General features: G+C 43.0%; 1 protein-coding gene across 1 annotated transcript in view; it reads right to left on the minus strand.

The window, feature by feature from the left end:
- Window positions 1-264: 264 nt before the first annotated feature.
- SNX18 (sorting nexin 18) overlaps window positions 265-23,451 on the minus strand; it is a 29,678-nt gene continuing 6,491 nt past the window's right edge. Inside the window, exon 2 of the mRNA XM_068990539.1 lies at window positions 265-3,430. Within this exon, the coding sequence (XP_068846640.1) occupies window positions 3,177-3,430 (254 nt within the window). The 3' untranslated portion in view covers window positions 265-3,176. The remainder of the gene's footprint in view (window positions 3,431-23,451) is intronic.

Genomic DNA, 23,451 nt, shown 5'->3' on the forward strand with positions numbered 1-23,451 from the left:
TAATATTCCACTGAAGCTGAGAAATAAAGCAACCTTTGTTTATTTTTTAAAAGATAAACATGGCTGATCTGCACTAATCATAATATTGTGAAGGAAATAAAACAATATTCAATATTTTTAGTCTACAAATAAATAATACCCTGTTTTACTTATTCTGTCAGCCAAAGACAAGGTTGGAAATGAGAATATTGGATAATGCCTATGGATTTAAAAGTATTGACCATGGTATTCAATTCTGAAGAAATAAAAGCATAAATGGAAAAATGGGCTTGGTAAATTAGTAGAAAAAAATGAACTTAGGAAAGAATGACATTTAAAGGTTTATATGTAAACTTTACATGCTTCATTTGAGACCAAAACACTTTTCAAGTCCTTAATGATGAGAACAGCAGCAAAATTCAAGACAATTAAAAGCTGGCATTTAAGAAGCTGCTGTGTTGTTAAGAATAAATGTAAGACAAAAGTACTAGTGAAGCCCAAGAAAATCCCAGTTACAACTCCATTCAAGCCAATGAGCACTGGCTTTCCATTTCACTTTCCAACGTGTTCCCTTATTCCAGGTTAGAAATATACCTTCAGATAAGAGAGTCTAGCAGAGTGACAGAGCTCCAGGGCACAGCTGCAGAACCAGTCTTGCTGCATTATAGTCACAGCACATGAACAGCTACAACTGTTTCTAATTAAAACAGCAAAGCCAGGCTCAAGTGCACGCCCTGCTCTAAATACACACTTGAATCATAGATTATGAATTACAGAAAAAAAGACAAATAATGGCATGAAGGGCATGATAGTTTATTTTTTTTAAATTGTACCACACTGATCATGATGACCAGCATACACATTACGATGGCTTTTCTCTTGGGTATTAACATCGCAGTATTTTTGTATACTGAAATGTTTCAATAGGACCAAGAACGTTAGAGAGATAAAGATCTTAGATGAAAATGAACACTAATGATTCTGGTGTCCTACCCCTTAGAATTAATTTAAACCCCTTATGAATCAGTGGCATTATCATGTTATGTAGCTCTGAAGAATGAAAGTTCTCTTCTAAATAGGCAGCATGAACCTATACCTTCTTGCTCTTTAATCTTTAGCTCTTACAATTTGAACTATGTCCGCCCTGGCCAAAGCACAATCATACAAGACACCTCAGATAATTTCCATGCTACCATTGCACAAGTTTAGTGATTTTTACTTAAACAAACAAAAAATCAAACCACTGTCAAAAAAAGGAGGCAAATAAAAATGATTTTCCAATCATTTGAAAAGCATAGTGCTTATTTGTCCAATACAGACTCAAACTTAAATGCTATCATTATCATCTCTAAACTTCTGCAATAAAATTAACATATATATATATATATATATGGGTTTCATTTATAGAACTGTATCTTGCAATCAACAGGAGAAAGTTATTTTTTTAGAGAACCATATATTTGGTTACAGTTCCGCATGTCGGTAGTAGAGACAAAGCCACATGATGTTAAATCTGGCTCTAAGTTACCTAAGGTATAAAGTTTTGATCAAATCTGATCTTAAAAATTCAACCCATGTGAGATTACTTCATAGAGTAAATGTGCTACTGAGAAATCATTTCAATAACCTTCACTTTGTATGACTATATGCAAATTGACCCTTTTCTTTTAATCAATGTGACTCACCAACATTTCAAACTGACCTCTTTACTTCTATGTTACCACTTGAATACCCAGGGATTTCTGAGGCAGCATAAGTTTGACTTCATTAAAAACAGTAGACACTAACCTTTCAGTGACAGTTTTAAAATCTGTAAACTCAAGAATCACATTATTGAGCTCAGCAACTATAAAAACATTGAGATTCTGGTATTTCAAACCAAAATCTCTTTGTGCTTTTTAGATTAAGCTGCTTTTGAATATTTTTGGTATTTATCAGCCATTTGTATTTCCCTTATAGTAATAAAAGAATATACTTAAAGTAATTTTTAAGGTTAAATGTCCTTGGGGCTTATCAATACTTAAAAAAAAATTTACTTTTTTCCATCAGCATTTGGAATAGTAGAAATTATTTCTGGTCCCTCATTAGATCAACCAACATTACTTTTCATCACGTATAACACTGAATTTTATAGACATCCCTGAAAAGTTTTTGATTAAGTAAACAAGTGAATCACAGTGGAGTCTCAATCAGTTAACAGTGTAGATCCATTAAAACACACACACACACACACACACACACTGAATATTAAAAGAAAAATTTCAAGCTAAAAAAGGAAAAAAAGAAAAGAAAACTCTCGTAAGAATTAAAACCGAGTGTGTATTGTCACTGATTCTGTGCTCATGTCCCCAACAGATTAGACCCCTTCTCCGGGTTGTAAGACATGTTTGATTAAATCTCCACGTCAAGTTTCCAGGACACTTGAGTGAAGAGACTAGGCTACTGCAGCATCTAAGGGAGCAGAGTGGCACCATTTTCTTCCCTAACAGACACCCTATCTGAAGGTGAACTTGAGGCTCCCTCCTCTGTGCTCGCCAGCATCTATCAGGGGACAAAACTCGCTGGGCAAACTGGTGACAGCTGATCCTCCCACCCTGCCCCCAGTGCCAACAGGAGGTGCCCAGCAGTTCGTCATTATGTGCACTGGCCTTTCACTCTTTCCATCAGAAAAGTTGTGGTTGCTTTAAAAAGGGGGTAGGGGGTGGAGAAATGAAAAACCAAGAGTCTAAAGGCACAAAGTCGCATAGCTGCTCTAGTTGGAGTTTGTAAACAGAGAATAGGCTGAATTTAGGTAATCCCAATCTATGAGAGTAAAAAGGCATCCACAGCAGGCTTTTAACCAGCCAGCTTCTTTGAGACCCTTCATGGGTTTTGAGGTCTACAAAGTATGCACTAAAATACCCATACTTCAAAAAGCAATAAGGCAAATAGTATACTCATTATTCCAAAAGTTACAATGGTAGTGTAGGCATACAGAGTATAATTTAGTTACAATGTGTGGTACTGTTTCTGTTATATAAACATATTAACTGCTTCTTTCCTACATAATTATATATTCAGCCCAGTTTCAGTTGAACACAAAACCATCCTTGTGCCACTGCTGATAGTTGGCAATAGTTCTTTGATAGCAGTTTGTATTCTGCTGTAGAAATTATCCTTGAACTGAAAAAAAAAGTCCACAATCCAACGTCCAGTCATTAAACACTATCATATTTGTGAAGAGCCTCTTCCAACTTCTGCGTCACTTTTTGGAAAAATATTATTTGTTGTTGTAAGAAATGCTGCATTTGTGATTTAAAGTCTCTTACTCGAATTTGATGGAAGTGGTGAATTTCAGCCAAAGTAGCAAAAGAAATAGTGTTACAGCGATCCTGAATGCCATCAGCCTTTTGGACTTCCATCTTCCCTTCTTCCACGTGTCGCCTACTCTCCTTTACTTTGGTAAGAGCTCCTGTAGTTTAAAAAAAAAAAAATTAATTAAAAAATACATATGTATCCCAGTGTTACAGCTACATAGTAAACAGAATGTTGGGCATTATAAATACTTGCCTGAACTATTTTGAAGTCCTCTGGCATTTAAAGGGGTGACTATAATTATTTATTAAAAAAGAAGAAATCTGGTAAAGTTTCTGAAAACATCTCCACTGCTACAAATTCACTTATCAAAACTAGCCTTTGCCATTGACTAAATAGTATGTTTCATCTCTTCCAACAGCAGAGATACTATATACTACAGACAAAAAACTGCAAGGAATTTTTCCTAAAGACAAACCAAGAAACTCTGTAATTTTAACATTCTTAAGGGACAAAGTGTAACACCACTCTGTATGTGTGTGTGTTAGTCGCTCAGTCACATCCGACTCTTGGCAACCCCATGGACTAGCCTGCTAGGCTCCTCTGTCCATGGAATTCTCCAGTCATGAACACTGGAGTGGGTAGCCATTCACTTCTCCAGGGGATCTTTCCAACCCAGCCATCAAAACTGGCTTTCCCACATTGCAGTTAAGATTTTTTTTACCATCTGAGCCACCAACACCACTATATACACATATATTAAGACGGTCATCTCTAAAGTGGAGCATACTGCATGCATGCCTGATTCTGACTCCACATTCTACCAGGAGATCTATACCTGTAGCATAATGGCCCTGTGCAGTAAACATATGCCACCTTCTCTTTACAGGCTGTAAAGATCAGTGAGTATTGAGTTTGCCCTAATGGTGACCTGGGAATGAAGCCAGAGGTGTCATAGCCTGTGGCCAAGAAACATCACCAGAGGATGCGGGGCCCAAGGGGTTGGGGGTGGGGTGGGGTGGAGAGGATGGTTTCTGTGGCAAGTGCCACATGAGGGCAGATCTTCCCCTAGAAGCACAGTCATTGAAAAAAGCACAAAAGCCTGAGGATGCATAGGAGGTAGGAAAAATAAAGACTATTCATGTGTTCTTAAAAATGAGTGATGATAAAGTTCAAATCACTTGAGCACAGCCAGCTCAAGAATCCAGATTCCTGACCCCACATGCATCCATTCTACTGAACCATGATGAAAGATGAGAGAAACACTTGGGACACCAGGCTTGCTGGTCTGAGGATGTGATGATGCTAAGTGGAGGGAAAGGTAGCCTGTTTAGAAGGCAGTGGGGAAGCTGAGCAACTTTGTTGTGGAAATGTTGTTTTAGCCAATGGTGAAATATACAAAGGAAAAGCCCTGTATCTAAATTTCTTCAAATCTACAAAATAGAGTAAACCTACTATTAAATAAAATCCTTAAACACTTTTGGTTTTTTTGCACAACTCCAAGACCTGAGAAATTAAAACTCATCAACAACAAATGTTACAGATATAAATGTATGTATGTTTGTATATTTTCATTTATCTATTCTAAAGAAGACCTTAACCTGAAAAGCGGGAGAGCCCTGGAGCAGACAGAATATCCTGCTTCCCCCGTAACCACACAGTGGAGATGTCGTCCAGGTTAACAGGGCTACAGGAAGACCCCTACCCAATCCCCTAAGTAGCCATCACCTTGAAAACGTGGCCCTGTTAACACTTGCCCCACAGCAGAAAAGCCTCAAGAAGCAGTGCAACCTGCCTGCCTGTGGTCTACACTAAACAGAGAATGCTCCTCTTCCTTAGAGACAGAAAAGAATAATTTCTTATAGCGAACTTATGTTCATTATATTTGTACAAGTATTATCATTTATATATAAAAACTGAAGTTGAATAAACTAGGAAAGCATGAGACAGAAAACTAAAAAAGAAAAAATTACCTAAAAGATGACTGAGAATATGAAACTATGAAATTTACGTTGAAAATGGTTGAGAGAGCGCTTGCTGTTACTTTTTGGTTGCTAAGTCGTGTCCGACTCTCTTTTTGCAACCCTGTGGATTGTAGCCCGCCAGGCTCCTCTGTCCATGAGATTTCCCAGGCAAGAATATTGGAGTGGGTTGCCATTTCCTTCCTCAGGAGATCTTTCTGATCCAGGGAAGGAACCTGTGTATCCTGCTTGGCAGGTAGATTCTTTACCACCGCGCCACCTGGGAAGCCCAAACAAGGCATCAAGAGAGCAGAGTCTCAGGCGATCTGATTTCGTGTGATTCAGGGCCGAGGTGCCAGCTATTGAGCATGGAGGACAGGCACTGACGCCCTGCCCTGCACAGATTCCTGGGCAGCCGTGAAGCAGCTGGGCACCGGGAATATGCTGCGAGTGTCACTTGTTCCAGTCACTGGAGTCCAGCGCAGAGGAACTCAGAAACCTGGCCCTGAGCAGTGCCAAGGTCAATGAACCTGCAGCTCATCCGCCTCCAGATGAGATCACCACCTTCTCAGAAATGACATTCTATGACACAGACCTGCAGACGTGCATCCGTAAAAACCAATTTACAAATGAACAAGCCTGACGTTTTCACAACCTGAATCACATCAGAATACATTTTCAAAACTCCTGGACACAGTACAAGCACTAAATCTCCCCAAGGCCTAAAGAGCTTTGGGCGTTTGTCACCTTCAAGCTTTCTGAGCGTACATACTAAAAAGGAGCTGTGAATTGAAGACTCACTTTTCTCCCAGCTATGAATTTATTTTGTAAATAACACAGAGCTCTGAACAGCTGGGTTTCCGAGGCAATAATCTCAGCTCTTTTACCAACATTTGTGGAGGGCCTGGCTTCCCCAGTGGCTCAGCAGTCAAGAATCCACCTGCCGTGCAGAAGCTGCAGAAGACATGAGTTAGATCCCTGGGAGGGGAAGATCCCCTGGAGGAGGGCATGGCAACCCACTCCATTCTTGTCTGGAGAATCCTCATGGACAGGGGAGCCTGGCAGGCTACAGTCTGTGGGATTGCAAACAGTTGGACACGACTGAAGCAACTTAACACACACACAAGGACAGCACAGAGCTGGCAAGGGGGATGCACATGGCAGGGCTCACACCAAGCATTCAAGTCCCCAGCCTCCGGAACTCTCAAGGAAGACACCATGAGAAAGCACACTGAGGACCAGCACACAGCCATGACGTGAAGTGAAACAGCGCTGCAAAGCACGGAATTCTGCACGGGAACGGACTATGGCTTCTTCCAAGATAATGTAATCGTGTCACAAGGGAAAATGCTTGGAGGACCTGCTCTGTGCCAGGCAGTGCTGAGGACAAAGGGTGCCAGGGTGGGGGCAGGAATAAGCGGAGGTAACAGTAAAAGGGAGCTGCCTAAAACAGTTGTATATGTGAGGCACTTTCTGTGTACCAAGTCTAACCCTGCTGCAACTCTGCTACAGACATTACTGCTGTTTTACAACAAGGAAACTGAGAAAGCCACCCACTTTCTTTGAGCCCCGAAGTTAGCAGTAACCCAGTAAGAGGCGGGAGAGATGGGATCTGAATGCAGACTTCAAAGCAAACACCACAAATATTCAGGAAAGAAACTGGAGACTGAAGAGGCAAAAAGGCACAGTGGGCTGGCGAGCAGGGTGCTGGGGACAAGGGCAGGAGCTCCTGCCCTCCCCTTCTCTCTTTTCGCCTTCCTTGCTGGTCCCCGGCTTTTATTCTGATATGCACATCCGGAGACCTTGTGAATATGTAAAATAAACCATATAGGTGTTGAAAAGTTCCCTCTGGAATCTTAGTAACCTCATTCAAGTCATTAATTGTGCCTGTAGAGCCTTTTAAAAAATATGCATAAGATGTCTGACTTTCTTATCTTTGAAGCATACAATTAGGGTGCTACAAAAAAGAAATCGAAAAGGCAGCACATATTTCATTATTTTGAAATTTTAAACTCAAACTTACATGGGGGGTGGGGGGTTTTGTCTTCCCTCCACCTGCCCCCTTCTCACTGACTTAGATTCTCTTGGAAAATTATATAAGTCAAGAACGATCACCAAAAATAGTAACATACAATCCCTGGATGGGCTTTGCCTTTGTTTGCTCTGGTGCAGTTGGATAGCCCAGCCAAAAATTATTTTGCAAAATAAGAAGAACAGAACAAGCCACTGAAGAAAAGTACCCAAAGGGCAATTTCACTTGGAATTTTGGTTTAAGGCACTTAATACAATTCAAATCTATTAGCATAACGCATCAGGATTGCAAGGAGCAAGGAAACAGGTGAAATATGTTTATCAGAAAGAGACATGGTTCCTATTTTAGGGACTCGAATTATTTTTTGAGGTGACAAGATTTACATTCCTGAAACCATTAAAGACCTACACAAGATAGAAAATGAAGGTACTGAACAGCATTCCATAAACATACACGCTGGTAGAAGAGGGAGTGCTAGGTGTCATCAAGGAAGATTATGTCTTCACAAAACTGGACCCATGAATTTGGAGCAAATTTTAAAACCACAATGTCTTTTAACTAAAATGTAGTTAAACTGGTTTCCCTCCAGACCCACCTTCTGAAGAAAGATGATCAACAAAAAACAGGCCTGACAGCAATATACTTTTTGAAAAATCGAAAGACTTCCCGAGTTGACAGCAATCCTGTTCTTTAAGCATCTGGCTGTTACATTTCAGGATGACAACCCAAAGACCTTGAACCCCAAGCTCCCTCAAAAGTTATCTTAAGTAAGTCAAAACATTATTGACAGTTAAAAAATCATTTCCTTCAAGAAGAAAACCATTCTGTGTTTAAATATTCACCTCACAAGCCTCTGATTAGTTTTTCCCATACATTTTTGACAAATAATAAGGGTTTAGTGTGTTTTCTTATGAGAAAGATAAAGTCAAATCATTCAATAAGCTAATTATGGAAGTTAATTAGTTTACTGTCTGAGAGTATACAGAAAAAAAGGAAAAACCACTGGGGAATTGATGAACAGAACTACTTTCTGGAGTTTCCCCGAAGCTCTCCTCTACCCCACTTCTACCCACTGCACTTCTAAACTCTGGCTTCTCTCAAGGTCAAAGTGGGAACATACTTTTCCAATAGAAATGATATTACAAACATCCATTAGATATTAAGTAAAATAGTTTCACTATTAGAACTAGGACTTACGTTTTGTCACAGATGGTGTATTCTTGCAGTTTATTTGCCAATTCTCAAACTGGGAATTATCTGTACACACATCTATGCTTCTCATACTTCCAAATCTAAAATATTAAACATCACAAGGCAGAGATAGCCACATTTTCAATCAGGTTTAGCTTCTAAAGAGTGAAGTGTTGGAGAAAGAAAACTATTAGGGGCAGGGTTAAATCCCTGCGGACTTGCTACTTCCAGGATAGCTTAAAATATTAACTTGTAGCCTACGAATCAGTTGCAGAGGTACAATGTAACCAGCTGCAGAGTTGTAACAAACATTACAGCATATTTTAAGTATTCTCTCAGCTGTACCAAACCCAAGAGGAGTGTAAATAAAAGCTAGAAACATGGCCCAGAATCTAAAGACCAACAGGAACACATACTTTTATCATGCCGTCAATACAAAAACAGGCAAAGGTTTCCAAAACCTGTATTTCTTTTTTTTTAACTTTGTTTTGGGGAAGAGCATATTAACAATGTTGTGATAATTTCAGGCGAACAGGGAAGGAGTTCAGCCATACATATACATGTATCCATTGTCCCCCAAACTCCCCTCCCCCAAAAGCTGTACTTTGATAGTGGCTAATTTAGGAGAAATCTAACACCTACCAGGCCTCTTCTGTCACAAACATCACACTGTCACCCTGCTTTTGTAACAGTAAGGAAAATCAAACAATAAGGGGGAGAAATAATAAAATAAAGCCTAAGGTGTAAAGTGGTTGCCTCTGGATTAAACAAAAGACCCATAATACTCATGGGCACAGCAACTGTTTTAAAGTGAAAAAAAATTAAAAATAGGAGGGATCAGAGGGAAACACATTTCAGAGTAGGAACACAAGTATATAACTGCAAAATTATTTCTCGGGCTAAAAGACAAACAAGATAAACAGTATATGGGGTTATATATGGACAAAATAAGATTTTATCAAGAAAAGAAAATAGAGGCAATTATTAAATTCTGACATTAAATAAGAAGAGGCTGAAATTACAGAACAATGAACACTTTCTTCATTAAGGTACCAATAACAAGACAAAATAACAAGAAGGTAATACATGAAAAATGGTGCAGCCTCCCCAAGTTATACAACTAAAAATAAATTCTTGAAGGGTATTTATTAGAAGTACAGGAAAAGGTATCATGAAAGTGGGCAATGTATTTCCATCACACCCATGACTGTGCTCCCCAACAGGCAAAAGCAATCTAGCTTCCACGCAGGACACTGGGCTGAGCTGGACACATTTCAGGTGTTTCTTCCTCAGGGAATCTCTGTGGCAGGGAGGCAGAAAGGAGTACAGAGATGCGCTTCCCAGGTGGCGCTGGTGGTATGCCTCCCGCCTGCCAGTGCAGGAGGCATAAGAGATGCGCGTTTGATCCCTGGGTCCGGGAAGATCCCCTAGAGAAAGGCATGACAACCCACTCCAGTATTCTTGCCTGGAAAATTTCATGCACAGAGGAGCCTGGCGGGCTACAGTCCATGGGCCGCAAAGAGTCTTTTCATAATACAGAGTCACCCTGCTAAAAAGGCTTCCAGGCTGAGAAGGGACGTGCAGCTGAGCACTCAATCTAACTATTAAAATAGTTGGACAAAGTATTAAAGGATTTCCACAGGATAGAAAGTTCACTCAGGAACTGATCACCCTAAACCTTTATTCCAAGGGATGGAGCAGGACCATGACAACTTCCTCCTCATCCACCACTCCACCTTGGCAAGGTACCCACTGGGGAAGCTGGGAGAACTGAGTCCTTGGTAAGAAGGGCAGAGTTGTGTCTCCGATTTTTTTTTTTCAATGAGCTATAAGGTTGGGAAGGTTAGATGAGGTTTTGGTAGTTTTTTTTCAGTCTCTCTAGCAAGAGGCTGTGACTTGTCCGAAGTCCCACAGCTAATTCCTGGCAAAGAACTCACCCTTCCTACCTGCCTGCCAGCCCTGCCACTTTTCACTTCACATTCTAGTCAGGGCCTCTGCTCCACTCTGTTGAAAAGGGTCCTTTCCTTTCTACATTTGGAGTCATAAAAGGAAAACTAAACCAGTATTTCAACCTTGCTTTAGGACCCAGACTTTTTTGGCATTCTTAGCTGACTCTTACATGCAAAATTCCTAACTGTGTTCATTTTGATACTTATTGAAATTACCCAGGCTCAGAGAAAGGCGTTTTGCCCACTTCCCCATCACCAAGCCCAGCAGAACTCATGTCCTAACTTCACTCCCACTCGTCTCCTCCCATGTTCTGGTATTTTACCAATGTGAGCATAATTTTAAAGCATGCTCAGGCCAGAAGGAGCATCCTAATTCATAACCCACATGCACTCAATTTTAGAGGAATGATGTTACGCATGCTTGTGGGGAACACAAAATAATGACACATAAAAGAATCCAATCACATGACTAAGTTCATTATTATTATAACCTTAAAGGGCTCAAATTCATAGATTAATTACAATCCAGGAAGTCAGCACCATTTTCAAAAGCATCACATTATTTATACAGCATGCCATTAAATTATGTACATTAGTAAAACTGTTCAGGAAGCATTTCATTGCCATTTTGTTTTTGAAAATGGCAACCCACTCCAGTGCTCTTGCCTGGAGAATCCCAGGGATGGCGGAGCCTGGTGGGCTGCCGTCTATGGGGTCGCAGAGTTGGACACGACTGAAGCGACTTAGCAGCAGCAGAATGAGAACACTGACGCTCTGGTATCATCTAGTCAATGAGAACTTGTGAAGAATAGCCAACAGTCAGGAACAGTCTTCCACTTCTTTAAATTTTGAGAGCAATCGCTTAGGGAAATGTGTTTGGAAAATATACCCAGTTTTCTTTTTAAAAATATAATGTTTATTTTTTCCCTTGCAATTTAAAAAGTAATACACACAAAAAAAAATAAAATAAAATAAAAATAAAAAGTAATACACATACATGTAGAAAATGCGGTAGGATTTCAGGCTTGGCCAGAGACTGCCTTGCTCTGGAAGGGATGTCTGAGCCCTAGAGAGCGAACAGTGATGCCAGGGCAGGAGAGAACAGGACAACAGTTAGGGACAGTCAACCAGCCGGCTCTCTGTTGCCCTCAAGCAACGACAGCTGCTCAACCTTGTTTTCAGAGATTTGATCATTCCGTGTTACATTTGTCAGTTTTGATCGGTTCCGTGAGCTGAACTATAAAGCACATTAGCAAATACAGTTACACTACACTAAACTCTGCTGTATCATCTCCTTCTGATTTGCAGAAAGAAAGCACTGCCCTGGCAACTTCTGACCCAGCAAAACCAGAAGAGGCAAAAAAAAGAAAAAAAAAACAACCCACTCACATACTGCAGTGCCTCAGACATTTTAACCAGGGAGGCTCTCAACTCAGTTGAAGTTATCTGGCCTCCCTTCAGTTTCTCCGGGTTAGGCCCTCTCCTCCACCTTCACCTTCTCAGGCCCCCACCCTACCCCCTAGGCTTGCTGGCTGCTTCAGAAGCTCCCAACCCACTAGTTTCTGCACCTGAACTTTGCCTTCCTTTCCTTAACCAAATCTCTTATTCTCGTATGCTTTGTCCCTCCTCGGACCAATTATACAAAAGGTTCAGTCACTAAGCAACAGGGATCCAAAGGCTACATTTTCTTCCTTTTAAAAAAAAAAGAATTAGAAGAAAAAAGTAAGCACTTCATTTAATTTTGAAATCATGAATGTGCCAAGAACATTAACAAGATTTTGTCTTCCTGGGACCCTGCCCCAGAAAACCCAGGCAGTGAGGCACAGAACAGGATACAGGCTGAAGGGCACAGGGACCTCTGTACAGAAGCTGGGTGAACTAGACCTGTTTTTCTTCATTCCCTGGTACTTGTAAAATGTTGAAAGAAAATGCTAATTTGGCCAACGTGGCCTATTTTGCTCTCATCCTCTCATCACTGGTACCCACCCCCCTGGGTCCCTGCTAACTCCCCAGTAACTCTTTCCCCCTCCACTTTCCTCCCTCCTTTTGGTTTCTATCCACCCACTCGTTGACTCCTCCTTCCCCTCTCTCTGCTCCAATATTTACTTTTTAATTTTTTTTTATTAGTGAAATAGCTCCAAAAACAAAGACTGACATCTACATAAAAGGAGCAGGATAGGACGGCCATGCATCCAGGCAAAACAGTCCCATGTGAGCACCTGCTCTATGCAAAGCTGTGGTCTATACCCCGCATGTCTAGTTTTTTTTTAATCTTTAACCTGGAAAGAAAAGCAAGGATGACTCATTTTCAGAGGTGGACAAGAGGCTTAGGCAAGGTAAATAACTTTACAAGGTGTCAGCTACGTGTGAATCTGGGTCTGCTTCCTAACCCACGCAGTTCCCTGTACCTGCCCAACTGGGGCTGCCTCCTGCCTGAGATCTCAAAGCCCCACGGACCAGGCTCAGAACACAGGGCACCACACCACACCACACCACACCAAGCCTCCAGAGGCCTCATGTTGGGATAAGCAACCCATGAACCACCTCCATGGAGAAAGAAAGGGCAACCCACTCCAGTATTCTTGCCTAGGAAATCCCATTGACAGAGGAGCCTGGAGGGCTACAGTCTATGGGGTCGCAAAGAGTAGGACACGACTGAGCAACCCAGCAGGCATGCATGAACCGCCTCCAGGCCCTCACAATTCTATTTATTCCTGCATCAAGTCTGACTAAGTGGGCTCCAGATTTGGACCACGTAAATAAACTTGAGAGGGTGCAAATAGTACCACTGAACTCATCAGTGAGAGCAACTTTTTGAAGGGACAAAATGTCCCTAGAGCCAAGAACTATCAAAATTCAAAGATACAAGTAATTTAAAATTCACTTTCAATTCACAATGAGAACTTTTGAGTCATTCAAAAAGAAGAGAGAGGGGCAGGGCCAGAATAATTAATTACAAAAAATAAAATAAAATAATAACAATAACAACAAAGACCTGATTGCTTGATGATGAAAAAATCACTTAAAGAACTCAGGCCTCTACGTTTTGGTCCTGAAGATACAATAAGAAGCTGTTTGTTCTGGTAAAAGTCTTATTATTTCCTAATTAAGCAGCCCTTTTAGCTCCATTCAGCAATCACCAGAAGTGTACAGGCAGGATGACATTTAGTAAGAATGAAAACATTCACTGGAGTACACCAGATCTTAAAACACTGGATTACTTCTACTCATTATGTACATATATCCATACAGCTCACCTTGTTTCAGAAATGAAGACGGAAATCACGTGATTATATCTCTTATGGCTCATTTGTAACATAGGTTGTTCTGTTCACAGCTAACAAATGTTATATATAATAAAGGTTCTTGTGTTTCAGCTTATATTAAGTATTAAATACATGATAAAGATACTAGGATGATAGATTCAAGAGAATACTGTAAAAATAGTGTTTTTATTTCAGAAGACTCTGGATACAATGGTGAAAATGTTGATGTGCCTACGGCCAAGCAAATCGAGATACAGACCAAAATCTGAGGATAATAAAAACATGTATCATTTTCTTTCTTAAAGGTTTTCTACCCACAGAATCATAATAAAATAAGGTAGAAGGAATATTCTTAATAATCATGAACATACAATAAAACTCGAATAAAACAACAAATGCTATAAAACAGAATCCATAGTGTGGTTAAAATTCAGAGAATACACTTGATGCCTGAGGTGCACAGTGGATAATTCCTAATTCCTAATCCTTTTGTTTCCTGATATACACGCATGGATATTGGTCTGTACAAATAAAGCGGCAAGGCAATGACACCCCACTCCAGTACTCTTGCCTGGAAAATCCCATGGACGGAGGAGCCTGGTGGGCTGCAATCCATGGGGTTGCTAAGAATCGGACACGACTGAGCAACTTCACTTTTACTTTTCACTTTCATGCACTGGAGAAGGAAATGGCAACCCACTCCAGTGTTCTTGCCTGGAGAATCCCAGGGATGGGGGAGCCTGGTGGCTGCCGTCTATGGTATCGCACAGAGTCGGACACAACTGAAGCGACTTAGCAGCAGCAGCAGCAGCAGGGATATTTGCAAGCTGCCAGTACTTTGGATTTAAATGACCTTTGATATACAACAAACATACCTATACCTAAGACTAAAATGGACTTTGGAAACTACCTTTAACCAAAGGTAAAACCTTAAGTTTCTTTATTTCTAGGATGATAAAGGGAGGCCCAAGCTAAGAGGTGGCACAGTAGTAAAGAATTCGCCTGCCAATGCAGGAGATGCAGGTGCAATCCCTGGATTGGGAAGCTCCTTGGAGAAGGAAATGGCAACCCACTCCAGTATTCTTGCCTGGAGAATGCCATGGACAGAGAAGCCTGGTGGGCTATCGCCCCTGGAGTCGCAAAAGAGTCAGACACGAGTGAGCACACATACACACAGACTAACATAAACCTAATAGAAGCAGCTAAGCCGACAGGCCTCACTCCATGGGGGAAGAACAGAGTGAGGTGGCACCGGCCCTGTAGAAAAGAAACAGACACGCGAGGCACACATCCAAAGCCAGACCCGTGATTCCCAAGACTGCTTCTGAGAGGGCTGCAGTTACTACCACAGTTAGAACAATATTTTCAAAGGATCTTTTTCTTTCTTTCAAGTATTCTTCCCAAATAATATCTAGTTTTTAACTTAAGAAATGTAATTGTAAACCCCAGCATTACCAGCAGCTACCTAAGTTCTGGTGGGTACTAAGTGGTGAGCAGCCCAGCATTAATGCCTCCCCTCAGTGGTGTTTGCTGTGGGCATTATGACCGGCACTTCACATCATTTTACAATCACTACACTTTGGGGATGATTCCTAAATCAACAGTTCTAAACTTAAGAACACTCTTGGCCCTGGGGTGTCCCTGCTTTCTGCCAATGGCGGGGACCAGGTTTCCACTGGCTATGAGTCTCTACTCTGGCCACATCTAGACTTCCTGAACCAATCATAAATAAACATCTGAAGTCAAAACAACCTACAAATAGAAATACAGTATTTTAAAACAGACATAAAATATAACTCAAAAAACATGAAAACTTATAGATTACCCATGCTGACATTTACTAGCATTTATAGAGATTTCTCACTGCAGGCAATAGGTGGGCTTTTGTGAAAATCACAAATGTCAATATAACGAAATATAATAAAAAGTCCAGAAAATGGGATTTTCTAAGGATCCCTTCAGCCCCATTCCTTCTATTTCCCTCTAATCTTTCTTTTCTTAAACCTACCTATTTCTATTCTTGGCATCACTACTTTCTGTCACTCAAACTTAAAACTTCAAAGGTAACTCTAGACTCAAGCTTCCCTGGTGGCTCAGTGGTAAAGCATCTGTCTGCAATGCAGGAGATGCAAGAGACGTGGGTTGGATCCCTGGGTCAGAAAGATCCCCCAGAGGAGGAAACGGCAACCCATTCCAGTATTGCCTGGGAAATCCCATAGACAGGATAGCCTGGCAGGCTAGAGTCCACAGGGTCACAAAAGAGTTGGACATGACTTAGCAACTAAACAATAACTCTAGATTCAAGAGAGCCACCCCTCGCCAGTCTTCCACTCTCCCTGACAGGTGTCTTCAGTTCACCTGCTCTTTCAAAGCCCGCCTCAAGCCTGGTCTACTAACAAGCCTCTGCAGGTCTGTACTCAGCCAACAGGAGCAGCTTCCTGGGAACCAGGTTGCACTCGGGGGACGCATGCCAAGAGCTCAGTTAGGTTCTATGGCTCACCGCCTTCCTGCCTGCAAACTGGGGATAATGAGAGAATTTACCTCAAAATCTTCCATGAGGTTTAAATAGATATAATCCAGTGCAAAGCACCATGCCTGGCACACAAAAACCCTCAATGTACATTTGCTACTTTTATCACAATTCAGAAGCCACTCTTCAGTTTCAAACCTTTAGTGGCTGCTGACTGCCTATAGGATAAAACAATTTTCTAGCAGGCATCCTACCTATTGTAGCATAAAGAGTACTGATCTCAGGTCAGGCTAAAAGTGAACACAAATCCTAGGTCTCCTTATTAGCTGTGTGATCCTGGAAATCACTCAACTTCTTTGAGCCTCACCTGGCACCCAGTTGGGGAGTTAAATAGCTATACTGGATTGAACAGCATCTCCTTCACATCCACCTGGAACTGGAACTGTGACCTTATTTGGAAACAGAGTCTTTGCCCACATAATTAGTTTGGGTGAGGTTATACTGGATTGGGCTTCCCAGGTAGCTCAATGGTAAAGAACCCGCCTGCCAATGCAAGAGACACAGGTTTGGTCAAAGATCCCTGGGGGAAGAAATGGCAACCCACTCCAGTAAGCTTGCCTGGGAAATCCCATGGATAGAGGAGTTTGGCGGGCTACAGTCCATGGGGTTGCAAAGAGTCAGACATGACTGAGTGACCGAGCATGCAAGCACAAGGACATACTGGAAGAATGGGCCCTAAATCCAATGTGGTAGTATCCTTAAAAGAAGAGGAGATGAGCACACAGGGAGACTGCCAGGTAAAGACGGAGGCAGAGACTGGAGCCATGGGTCCACATGCCAGGAACCGCAAGGAATGCCGGCAACCACCAGAAGCTGGAAGGGTCCTCCCCTCCAGCCTTTGGAGGGGAGTGGCGCTGCCCACGTCTTCATGTCAGACTTCTAGACTCCGGAACTGGGAGAGAATAAACTTATACTTTTCTTAAGCCACCCAGTTTGTGGTTAATTTGTTACAGCAGTCCTGGCAAACTAATTCAACAGCTAATCATTAATGCTTAGAGACATATTTGCCATAGAAAATGGTTATTCCAGGTGTCACACAAAGAAACTGAGGCTGAGCGAAGCTGCTGGTGGGAACTCAGCCCCATATGGTTGAGATCCAGGCTCACGACCACTCTGCTGTCACACCCACCCCTGAAGAGAATTAGATGCAATGGATGTGACTGCCCGGAATACTGCTGCTCACACAGTAAGTACTCAAAAAAGGTAGCAACAGCCACACAGACATCAACTCTCTAACCTGCCTGACCTCCAAGTGGAGGGTCAGCAAACATTTTCTTTAAGGGTCAGACAGTAAATATTTGATGCTTTGCAAGTTGAGGCAAAATTGAGGCCTAAAAAAATATAGATATGTATATACATACATATATATATATAAAACACCCTTAAGCTCAAGTGCTATAAATGAACAGGCACCTGGGTGGGTTTGACTTGTTGGCTGCAGACCCCACTGCATCATCTAGCATCTTTGCTGGCAGCTCCACAGGCTCAGTGTGCAGCGCATTTTATTCTCCCTGCCCCTTCCCCCACTCCTGTTGGCCAACACCTCCTTCTGTCTCCTCTTCCCCACCCCAAAAACATTTTCTGTTTAGTGTTTCACCATGTCTTGCCTGAATTATTGCAGGAACTTCCCATCTTGCCCCACCCCAAGCCACCCTTCACACCTGTCACCAGGACTGCAGAACCGAGCACATCAATACCCCTGTTAATCTTCCATGAGGCTCCCTCCATCACCTCCAGCATCAAAATCACAAGGACCTTTCTTAAGAACACCAGTGTCTAGGCTACATGTTCCCGTCTTTCAGATTCAGTGCATCCGGAAGGGGCCCTATGTCCAGCTGCAACCATGCCAAGGCTGATGTGGGGGAGGAAGCCGGGTTTAGTCCCTGATTTTTGTACTTATGGTTCCCTCTGCCCAGAATGCCCTTCCCTGCGCTGCCCACCAGGCAAACTCCCAACTGCTTTTCAAAACTGTTCTTCGACTGAGACGGGGAGGAGCCACCCTTGAACTCTGCATAAGTAACCACATCTCTTCTTACTTCACACCACGGCATGTGCTAGCATGCCTGTATGGCTCACACTGCATAGTGACAGCTAACTCACCTGTCAGCCTCCCTCAGTGACCTAAGCTCTGGGCATGGAGCGTATTAGCTCTTATATGCTTATCAAACCTATCCTAAAGCATTCCCAGGATTAACCATGCACTGTCCATCAATGTTCCTCCAAAAGGCAAAATACAACTATCTTTCAAAGGGAAAACCAATGGTACCACTCAAACCTCTAACACAACCCTGGCCTCTCACACACTATTATTACACAGGCACTAAGTTACATCCACCTCTGATTTCAGTTTTCTGTACACACACTCTCCCTCCCTCATGGAACTGCATTTCCCCTGAGGGCAGCACCTCCTGGTCAACACCCACACCCGGTGCTTTGTGTATCCAAGTCACTCAACACCCTGAACACACATGCTCCAATTCACATGTTTTGAATTAAGCAAAAGGGACCCCAGGGAAAGAGTAGTATCATGAAAGCTTATCAAAGAGGAGAGAAACATACGATACACGAGTTGAAACACCAAGAATCAATATAAAGTTTAATCATGAGGTACATAATTTTTCTAGCGCATAAAATGAAGCATTTTCAAACTTCCTCTCCTCCTCCCAACTCCAGTGAATTTTGGAAAGTCATTTTGTAGATACTTAAGTCTAAGACTTAAACTGCTCACATGTTCGTGACTTCACCCATAAAACACATCCAGATCCTATCTTTATTTCCTGTACGCTTTTAAATCCTGTTATCCATCATCATATAAATAGAAAAACAAAAACATTCTGTAATTCACAGAAGAAATCTATTTCAAAATTAACTAAGAAGTACTTTGGAGTGCCTACTTCATTAATTCAACAAGCATTCATCAAGTACTTACTATGCATGTATGAAATAGTGGAATTTTATACTTGAGGAACATAAAAACACGATCCCTGCACACTAACCAAGCAACATACAGTCTCTGGCACACCAGTCAGCATTCTATCAGCAAAGACAACTTAGAAAAGGGCTGGGATACTCCAAGGACAGGAACTTGACCTGGGGCTTGACTGTGAATGCGCTGGGTGGAAGGGATGTGGAACAGAATGCAGGAGGCTGTCCACCCTCAAGGATTACACTCAAGTCCTAAGAGCCCATCCGCACCCCTGTGTCACTCACAGCCTTCCTCATCTCACTTGATGGAAACTCCACTCTTAGCACTGGTGAAGCCCAAACCAGACTCACTCTGAGGTCTCCTCTTCCTCTCAGGTGCCACATCCGTTCCTTTAGGAAAACCTGCTGATCCCATCTTTAAAATCAGTCTAGAGTGAAACCTCACTGTCTCATCATCTCTCAGCCACATTATCAGATTTACTGGCCCCTAGCTCTTACCTTTGGAGAAGGCAATGGCACCCCACTCCAGTACTCTTGCCTGGAAGATCCCATGGACGGAGGAGCCTGGTAGGCTGTAGTCCATGAGGTCGCTAAGAGTCGGACATGACTGAGTGACTTCCCTTTCACTTTTCACTTTCACACATTGGAGAAGGAAATGGCAAACCCACTCCAGTGTTCTTGCCTGGAGAATCCCGGGGACGGGGGAGCCTGGTGGGCTGCCGTCTATGGGGTTGCAGAGTCGGACACGACTGAAGCGACTTGGCAGCAGCAGCAGCAGCTCTTACCTTGGACCTCCCCACCCTGCCTCATCCCTGCCCATTCTCTTCTCAGCACAGCAACTGGAGTAAGTCTATTAAAAGGTCTACTGGTATATCACTCCTTCCTTCAAAACCTGTAATGGCTCCCGACAAACTAGGGCTTTCACTCCAAATCCTGACAATGACCTATGAAGCCCTGTAAGTCGAAGCTTCTGGGACCTCACCTCCTACTCAGACTCTCTTAGCACCCATCACCTGGTCTCCCTGCCGTTCCTCGGCAGGCCCAGCACACACCCACACTAGCACCTTTACTCTAGCTGTATCTCTTGCCTGAAAAACTCTCCCCCCATACCTGTTTGGTTAACGCCCTCACCTCCTTAAATCTCATCTTCTCAATGAGGCCTCGGTGATCGTGCTTTTAAATACGTGCCTCATTCTGCTTCCTGCCTCCGCAAGCCCACCTGTTCTGTTCCACTTTTATTTTCCCCCAACATATACCATGAGGCAGGTGACTATCACTGCGCTCCAGACTCAAGCTCCGGGGTCACCTGATCAGGTCAACCAGCACCGCCCTGTGCCCCTCCAGCTGCAAAGACCAACTGGCCCAGCCTTACCTGGGCCAGGCCACCGCGGTGGGCAGGGAGAGGGTCTTCTGCGCCCAGAGCGCCTGTGGCTTGGTGGTCTGGCCTACTTCTGTGCCACCCTTAGGAGTGTTCATTCCCCCTCGGCCCCAAGGTCCCCCGGTGACCTGCTCTGGAGGTGGGGACAGGCCCAGACTGTGGCATTGAGGCAGGTGGTGGGCACACCTGGGTCCCGCTTGCCAGATTCTTTCTGACCGAGGTGTTTTTCCCACTGCACTCTGGAGGTGGGGACCGGCCTGGGTCGTGAGGGGTGACCCAGAGAGGCTGGTGTGGGTTTAGGTGCGGTTCCCCGAGAGTCCCTTGGACAGCAAGGAGATCAAACCAGTGAATCCTAAAAGAAATCAACCGTGAATATTCACTGGAAGGACTGATGCTGAAGCTGAAGCTCTAGTACTTTGGCCACCTGATGCGAAGAGCCCTCACTGGAAAAGACCTTGATGCTGAGAAAGATTGAAGGCAGGAGGAAAAGGGGATGACAGAAGACGAGATGGCTGGATGGCATCACTGACTCGATAGACATGAGTCTGAGCAAGCTTTTGGGTGATGGTGAAGGAGAGAGAAGCCTGGCATGCTGCAGTCCATGGGGTCGCAAAGAGTCGGACACGACTGAGTGACTGAACTGAACACATACCAAACTTGGACACACATTACTCAGTGTGTGTTTTTCTTTGTGTCTCCACCCTGCTAGAATGCAAACTCTACAAGGGTGGTGATCTTTGCTTTGACTTCTGGTACAACCCTAGCATCTTTACTAGTGTCTGATGTATGATGGGCACTTAAAAACTTGTTGAATAAAATCAGGTTTAGCTTTCAGAGATCTCATGAATAAACTGAATGATGTTAAGCTCCCCTCCCCAACCAGTGTCCCCCTACCTGCTAAATAACAAATAAAACTTCTTTATCAGAAGAAAAAAGTCGCATCACAGTGAGAGATACAGAGTTCCAAGGAAAGGGAGAAGAAATGAAATGTGGACTAAAATTCGTTTAACCGTGAAGTTTAACCGAGCTACAAATCAAGATCAACAATACAAGACTGGCTCTACGTCTGAAGAGGAGACAGTATTTAGAACTCAAGGGGACTACAGCTTGCAGGAGGGAAAACAGCCGATCACACCTTCTCTCTTCGGTGGCCCTATTAATTACACCCTCATCTGGGTCAGAGGGAAGCTGCTCCAGCCACCCAGCACGCCTTGGCGTCGGAACACCTGGGAGCTCTCATCACAGGCAGGAGGCCAGGGAGTCATCACTTTCACATTTGCAACACCTGGCAGGGGAAGCCCTGGATGTGTGTTTGCTGATCTGAACTAAATGTGCGTGACTTTTCTTTCATGCCAACCGATAAAGGATTTTCATGCCCCTAGATTACAGAGTCACATAAACAAATAGAATGCTCTTGAAACTAAGCCTGAAACAAGGTCAAAATGTTCACTATATACTTTGGAATATTTTCTTTTCTTTTTTTTTTTTTGGAATATTTTATTTTCAATGCAGGAATGATGCTATTAAAAGGGTTAACCAACAAAACGATATCTAGGAAACCATGAACCTCATAGTTTCAGGTGATAGAACTGAAGCTCAGAAACGCCAGCACTTGTGCAAGGACACAGTAATTTGGAGGAAGAGAGAGGCTGACAAGAGACAATTTACATAAACCCTTAATGTGAACAACAGCAAACTGGGGACTCCAATTACGCCAAGGATTATTCCTCTGTCACCATTTTCCCTGCTGTGCAAAACAACAGCTGCATTAAAATACAGCACGCAACTATTGCACCCGTGACTCGATGGGGTTTTATACTTTGTCTGCAATTCTGGTGGTAAAAGGCCGCCTGAAGGGATGATAAGATCTCTGGAATTGTCTTTTAAGAGAGAGTATCTCCCATCTTAAAAGTACCTTTATACTTTGCAAAATCAATTGCTTAGTGAGCAACTACTAAGAACCGTAACATTTGGTCCTCATGATGACCTTACGAGGAAGTGTTCCCTCTGTCAGGGAGAAAATGGGGCTCAAAGAGGTTAAAACAGCGGCCCAAGGATCCCCTCACATCTGGTCACCCAGATGTCGGGCTGGCCCATGGTGACCGGACTCTGCTGTGGGGCTCTAGAGCCGACTCAGCCCCTCATCAGACCCAGACCAACCCCATCTGCTCTGTGTAGCCCCGGGGACTCTCAGCACCCTGGCACACAGCTTCTCTGCCACCAGTCAAAAGACTCCGTGATGGGACTTCCTCTGCACCTCCACTGCAACAACAAAAACCTCCATGAGGATCAGAGTCCTGTCCATCCCTTTTGCAGACACAAATCGAGTCTGTGCTCTGTAAACATTGGATGAAGAACAGTTCAGGTCTTCTGGGCACAGTCTCTCTAAACAGAGCTAAGCATTAGTGTGCTATTTGTATGTGTGAGTGTGATCATCATAAATAGATAGCAAATTAAATCTAATTTGATATGAAACTTTAGTTTTAAAAAACACTTCAAGAGACACCAGGGTATTTAGCCTGAAAAGAAGGAATCTGTTTAAGAAAAGTGTCATGTTGGTAAGGGTTGTTTGGGTTCCACATGGTCTTTGAAAATTCAAAAATGACCAGATAGGAGCCTGTGCATATGACACTTCAAGAGGACAGACAGTCCAGCTGAGCCCAGGATTCCTCAGAAGACCGTGAGTGGAAGTTCGGGACCCTGCCACCTCTGGGCTCTACAGCGACTGGCCTAACAGACCAGACTTCCTGATACGATTCTGTAGAGGGCTTCAGGGCTCAAAAAAGAAGTCAGAGAAACCAATGACAAGGTGATGTGAGCAGTGTCCCCACCTAGACTGTGACCATGACATTTGGTGGCCAGTCACACTGATGCTTTAACCAAGGGATTCAGTCATCTGTATAACAAAAACCCCAAAGGCAACCTTGTCTCCACTAAGAAAATACA

This window comes from Capricornis sumatraensis, chromosome 18 (assembly GCF_032405125.1).
Source record: "Capricornis sumatraensis isolate serow.1 chromosome 18, serow.2, whole genome shotgun sequence".
NCBI lineage: Eukaryota > Metazoa > Chordata > Mammalia > Artiodactyla > Bovidae > Capricornis > Capricornis sumatraensis.